This window comes from Schistocerca gregaria, chromosome 8 (genome assembly GCF_023897955.1).
Source record: "Schistocerca gregaria isolate iqSchGreg1 chromosome 8, iqSchGreg1.2, whole genome shotgun sequence".
In the NCBI taxonomy this organism is placed as follows: domain Eukaryota; kingdom Metazoa; phylum Arthropoda; class Insecta; order Orthoptera; family Acrididae; genus Schistocerca; species Schistocerca gregaria.
The window spans coordinates 161,140,211-161,147,032 of record NC_064927.1 but is presented as its reverse complement, the minus strand read 5'-3'; the positions used below and the strand labels follow the sequence as shown (position 1 = coordinate 161,147,032).

Here is a 6,822-nt window from a genome sequence, read left to right as displayed (position 1 = left end):
TCTTTCTGGAGATATTTAGAGTGTAGCCTTGTATGGATGTGAAATATGAACAATAAAAAAGTTCAGATAGGCTTCCAATATGTGGTGCTACAGAAGAAGCTGAATAATGAAGAGGTACTGAAATTGAAATGGGAAGAAAAGAAATTTATGGCCCAACTTGACCAAAAGAAGGAGTCGATTGATAGGACAAACAATCGTCACTTGTATACCGAGGATAGAGTGGGCGTGGTGAAAATTGTAACCAAGGCTTACTGAAGTCAGCACAGGCTACACTTCACGTGGAGAGATACATAAAACTAGTCTTCGGATTGAAGACAATAATAACAATAGAGTTAAATGTGTACAGCCAAGCTGGAGTAGATACTGCTCTACGCCCCCATGACGCGTCCTGCCGGAGAGCCACGAGTAGTACTGGCAGCGACCGCGTCGCGCTGCAGTCGCCGCCTACGTCACGGCGAGCGGCGCGGCGAGAGCGCACCTCCTGCCGGCACCTCAATCTGCACGCGACCGATGGCGTGCGCGGGTGAGACGTCGCGGTCGTGAGGTGGGCGTGGTGAGGCCGGAGACTTCAACGCGTCGTGGATCAGTGGCCCAGCCGACGCGCGGAGGGCCGTGTGCTGGAGCGGCGGCAATTCACGGACCTAGTGCTTGTGGTCGCCGATGACGGGTGCCTTATGGCGGTCGCGGTAGTGCAGTGTGGAGAAGCGTCCGCAGTTCCCCAACTAGCAGCTACGCCATGCTGGTGCGAGTGATGGTGCTGTTCCAACTGGTGCTGCTCGTGATTGCCGGCGGGGTCCTCAGCGATGACGGCAGGCGCTACCGAGGCGTCGTTCCTCTGCAGCTGCCCAGGGATCCGTCCGATGGCTTCCAACACGGTAAGCTCCAAAACACTCTCATACAGTGGTGCCAAGAGCTCCTCAGTACTAGTTCACTTCGTACCCTGGCCATCTAAAATATATTTCCTTTGATCGTGTGGGAGACAGTGCATTGTCCCAGAAATGAAGAAGCACTCGTTTCGAATTGATTGATCAGATGTCACGGAGATGTATCCTATTTTAAGACGAGCTGTGTTTGACGGCCGAATGGTGCGATGAATGAGCGAATATAGAACGGATATCTGAGCAGTCTGACGTAGCCGCACGCTGTGGCCGAGCGGTTCTAGACGCTTCAGTCCGGAACGGCGCTGCTTCTACGGTCGCAGGTTCGAATCCTGCCTCGGGCATGGATCTGTGTGATGTCCTTAGGTTAGTTAAGTTTAAGTAGTTCTAAGTCTAGGGGACTGAAGACGTCGTATGTTGAGTCCCATAGTGCATAGAGCCATTTGAACCATTTGTTACTGACGTGTCTGTACTGAACATTGCAGAACGCCGCGAGTTAATCAGCTTTGAACGTGCGATGATATTTGGTGCAAGGAAACGAACACAGAAAAAGTAGGGGCTAATGAGGACTTCTGAAGGAAAACACTGCCTTCAAAAACATTTTCCGTATTAACAGGAAGGAAAATCACCAATGCGATTTTCTATATTTAATTAAACGACGTAATAAATAAATTTATATACTGCACTGAAATCAAGAACGTGTGTGGCGCAGTGTCGGTTGTCGTTTTAACTCGACAACGTATGTAGTTTGAAAGGTGTTAGAAATGGAGCCCACACTGGAGATAACGCATTGTTGCCGCATTGTCGCTTTGAGATTATGCCCACAAGCCGCTGCGTTGGCACAAACCCAGCCATCCTTTACTTAGGCCTAATTGCCGTCCGACAATGGACAGGCATGTTAAGGGATTTCAGTGTATTTATTTTTGTAGTTACGAAGTAATTGCGTGGTGTGTTGTCATGTCTAAACAGAAGTAGTAAAAAACTGATATTTTTTAGGTAGGGGATTGGGGAGGACTTAAATTTCACAACTGACAAACAGGTTCTTTTTTTGTCAAGCTTTACAAAAACAAGCAAGTAAACACAGCCTATTTCTATTTTTAATTTTATGTTCTGGCTATAAAAAATTGACCTTCTTCTCTCGGTTTTTCAAATCGAAATTTAAAATTGTCTTACTGACATACATATACGACTCAATTGAAATTGACTTTTTCATGATCACGTTAATTTTTTTTTTTTAGTTACTGCCATCTTCGAATGTTCATTTGGTTTAATTTTGGGCAAGCCATGAAAAAAATTCACATTTCGTTCAACACAAAAGTGAAATTAAATGTTCGTATGGCTTTGATGGTCGGGAGTCCCCTCGTGGGGAAGTTCGGCCACTGAGCTGGAAATCTTATCAGGGGACACAACATTGGGTGACTTCCGTGTCGATGATGACGAAATGATAATGAGGACAACACCCAGTCTCCGAGCAGGGAAAATCTCCGATCCGGTCGGGAATCGAAGCCGAACCCGCTGCATGGCAGTCAGACGAGCTGGCGACTCAACTAAGAAGGCGGACTTTCAACGCAAAGATGCCAGATGTCAGATTGGAGCATTACTAAACAGAACAAGCAACAGATTCAGCCCTCAATTTCATCTATGAAAAGTAGCGCAGTGTACAGTTTTTGGCTTGTGTCGGCTAATGTGCAATGGATCGTGCTGAAAACCTTCCTGGAGAGAATCTGCGGCCGCAGTATACTAGACGAGTTGTCATTGCGCATAATTTCTTGTATACAGGAGCGTATAAATGCTATTACCAATACAGACACATACGTTGGTGACCACTATATTTGGCTTTCAGAGGGCAATAACACTGACAGTTGTGGCAGATTTGTTGCTAATATCGTTGTCGGACAATTAGATTCCCTACTCCCGGGTAAAGAACTAGAGAAGACAAATCAAAGTACTGTGGAGCGCACCCTACGGACATGAGAACATAGGGATGACAAGTTTTTGCTGTTAGCGACAGAATGTTCTGTATCTTTGATAAAAGTGGGAGCGACACTAAAAGAATTGTGCCCTGTACGTTTTATTGCACCTGTCTTGCCTACAGCTTACACCGCCCACAAGAGAAAGTAGGAAACAGTTTTACTGCCTTTAACAGTGTCATTTTCCTATGTTAAGAAAGTATTTCTCTAAGCTCCTACTCGCGTTCAGTCCTTGAGGAAATGGCACTAAACATTCTCCTCCCACTAGAACTCATACTTTTAGTTTTACCCGTTGGTGCACCTGGCTCTTGGCATTTTTATGCCATGCCGAATGCATTAAAAAGACAAAGGGGCAGTAGAGACACTCGACTGTAACGAAAACGCCAAGACGGCACTTAAAAATAAGAGCATTTTTAAGAGCTCACTTCCAGCATGTTTACATCCTCTACCAGACAAAATTCTACGCCTGACCACTGCCACTGAAAGATGATGTAGACGTGATCCCCACAGTGCAGATGTATCTGGAGGAAATACCGGGCTCAGTGTGTACAACATGTCTCACTAAATTAAGGAATAATCTTCCGAGGAATCGCGGTTGTGAACTTAACGTCCGCCATTATTCAGTGCGAGACGTTCGAAGTGGGTTTGCTCTGTGGGCCACGAGCAATTGCATCGATGAGATATGCACCACTGATCCCTTGAGCTGCAGAGAGATTTTTGTCAGCCTACAAAAATGTACCGAGAGACAATTCACTTTACAAAACTTAGAAGTGCGGCTAATTGTGAACCACAATACCAAAATCTTGTTAGCTGTAGCGTTAGGCCGTGGATTGTGGGTTAAACATAGGTAAACATCTCAAGAACGTGTTTTTATGAGAGTCGAACGTGATAAGAATTTTTCAGTAAAAGATTCCTTGTTATCGTACTGTAAACACATAGAAATAATTGTAGAACAGCTACAATAACGTAATTGTTCATTCAGTTTTTCGAGTGCCGATATAAGGATTAGTTAGTTGTTAATTTCTCACAAAGACCTAGAATAAACGTGTCAAAATTATAAGGAGCGATAAAAAAATTTCCGTTTCAGAGCGTTGCTGCAGCGTATATGCAACCCAGCGCGGCTCTGATGTGGGTATATAATCATTGACATGTAGGTAAGGGGTTAGTGTGGCCTTCTAACGGAAACTTTTTTTATCGCCTCCTATATAAAAAAAATTAACTCTGTTAATATCAGTGTTCGTTATATTTTTCATGAAAAATACCCAACCCAAAAAATGCTGGCACTGTTGAAACCTAAAAAGGGGTCTATTCCAAGAACATGAAGGGCTAAGTCCATTTCATAAAAACCCGAGAATCCGGGCCCAAGTCGTAACAGATTACACAGTAATTCAGATTTTCGATGCCAACAGTGACTAAGGTAGAGCTTCAATATTGCAGACACAATGTTACCACGCGCGTAAATCGTACCTCAAGGGGACCTAAAGTGTTTTACGACCCTTCTTAGAGCTGTGCGCGACGATCGACGGTCTATTGAGAGTCTGATCGACACGGAGCTGAATGAAGGGCTGGGTGCAGGAACCCATTTCTAGCCAGATAGACCTATGCGCACAGTGTATTCACAGCTACACTCAGAGAATCCGAAAGGTATTTGGCTAACCTTTTGGGCGTGTCCCTCACACCACTACCAGCAAACATGTCACGTAGACTTATACCAAGAACTGCTTGGTATTCGTAACTCGCTCGGGCGTGAACGTTGAAGTGTCTCGTACCTAGGTTACGGGTTTCTGTTCTGTTTCATTCATACATAAATCAAGGAAAAATGCACTGTTTACATGCCTCGGTAGGTGCAGTAATAGCATAATCATGACTGCTATGCGAAATATAAGTAGGAGGCGGAAAGAAAAACATTCAGCAATGGCACAAACATTGTTGGTAATTGTCTGCTCACAGGAATTATTCACTGTTGAAGAAAAATGTTCAATTTGTTCTCTTGCTTTTAAATATGAAGAAACTAACGCCCACTTTCGTTACAAGTTGATAAAGCGCCTCTGAATACGAATGGTCCGTTGCATCAGTAATTATTTTAGGTTTCTACCAACATAAAAACCTCATGTGCCTGCGGCACGCCGAACAAACAAAGTGTGGAACAGGATCTCCACTACTGTTGTTCATGTGTTCAGAGGCGTCGCCCAGTACATACCGAACAGTGTGACTGCTACGTACTCCAGCCCTATCATCGATAAACTTTGATTTTGGGATTTAGTGTAGGTCTACAAGTGTTCATCTGTATATTGAAGTTTATCACTAACGTCACATAAAATATTCTCTTATTAGAAACTAAAATATGGAGAATTTTCGGACCGATGTTTTACATGACATTTATCTGTATGTGATGATACACACCTCATACCGTTAAGATGATCCTCCAATACGTTGTCCTGTTTTCCTCGCTGTAGCGAATCATGAACTTTGATTGTTTCTGCTTGGACTTTAATTCTATCTTCATGGTTTCTCTGCAATTCACACTTAAGTGGGTGGCAGTAGAGTCATCGAATCACTTAAAGACTACATCTCTGCCATTCCACTCTTGAATACCACGTAGGAAAAATGAACAACTACATCTTCCATTGTAAGTTCTGATATCTGTTATTTTATTACAATTACCGTTTCTCCCTATGTAGGTGGGAGTCCACGAAATATTTTGGAATTCGGAGGAGGAGGATAAATGATTGAAATTATGTGAAATGATCTTGGCGCAACGAAAAACGCTGTTTTTTATGATTGCCATTTCAAATCGCATATCGGAATGACACACTCTTTCTCTCCCCTATTTTGCAATAATGCAAACGAGCTGCCGTTCTTTGAACTTTTTAGATATCTTTCGCCACTCGTATCTGGTAAGGATCATATCTTGCGCTGCAGTGATCCAAAAGACGATAAACTGCACGCTCTCTCTTGAGTAGATTTGTTGAATCTGCTAATACTTCGGGCAATAAGAGGCACTTTTTGGTTCACCATCCCTACAATATTTTATACGCGACTTTTCCGATTTAAGTTGTTCCTAATTATAATCCTTAGATATTTAACTGATTCGATTATCTTTGAGTTTGTGTGATTTATCGTGCAACCGGAAATTTTATAGTACTCACGTGGAGGCCTCAAACTTTTTATTGCCACTTTCGCACTATGTAGATATCTTTCCTAAATCATTTTGCAGTTAATGATATTTGACGACATCATTGGAAATCAGCACTCTAAATACAGTTTTATCAAGGAATGTCTTTACCGAAAAATATGTTGTTTTTCATAACCGATTTCAGTCAAGATCATCTCGAGATACCTGTTTTCTGTAGCGATCTGTAGAAACGGCGAGCAGAGCCGAACATATGCCGAAAGACAGTCGACGAATTTTGGTTCCTCTCTGCGTCTCCTCAGATCTCTAAAGGAGAGACGCTTAGTTATCTGAAGATAATCTTCAACAATTGAAACCGGCTGCGACGAATAAAATATTGAGCGATCAAGGCTGATAATTTTATTAAAAGTTTGCTATTCGTTTTGATCTGTTAAGGAATTTACTAGACGGTAAACCATCAAGAGAGCTGCGCAGTTTGGTTCCCAAATCGTTTATATAGATTAAAAATAGCAAAGGGCCTATAACACTTCGTTGGGGAACAAAAAGAACGTGGAGCCCATAAGATTCGGCAGGGTGATCACAAATAATAAATGACGCAAAAGTATTAACAGGCGGTGCTTTTATTGCTGTTAGACCAAGCGTAGACGTTATAGAGTGGACAGGAAATTCATAGGCTAGGTGAGTCCCGAGCTTACACCAGTTGCTAACTTTGTATCTCACCGTAAGGATAAAGCATGCCTCTTAGAGCCTCTATGGCTACAAGCATGCACATAGTTTCGTGAATTGCACACGTCAACGTATTCTAGCGAAGAGAATGTGAACACTTTACCGCTCAGTGCAA

At 42.9% G+C, this 6,822-nt stretch overlaps 1 protein-coding gene across 2 annotated transcripts in view; it reads left to right on the top strand.

The window, feature by feature from the left end:
• Positions 1–511: 511 nt before the first annotated feature.
• Positions 512–6,822, top strand: part of LOC126284409 (mucin-19-like) — a 404,135-nt gene continuing 397,824 nt past the window's right edge. For both annotated transcript variants that reach the window (XM_049983322.1, XM_049983321.1), the window contains exon 1: positions 512–875. In XM_049983322.1, the coding sequence (XP_049839279.1) occupies positions 737–875 (139 nt within the window). In that variant the 5' untranslated portion in view covers positions 512–736. The remainder of the gene's footprint in view (positions 876–6,822) is intronic.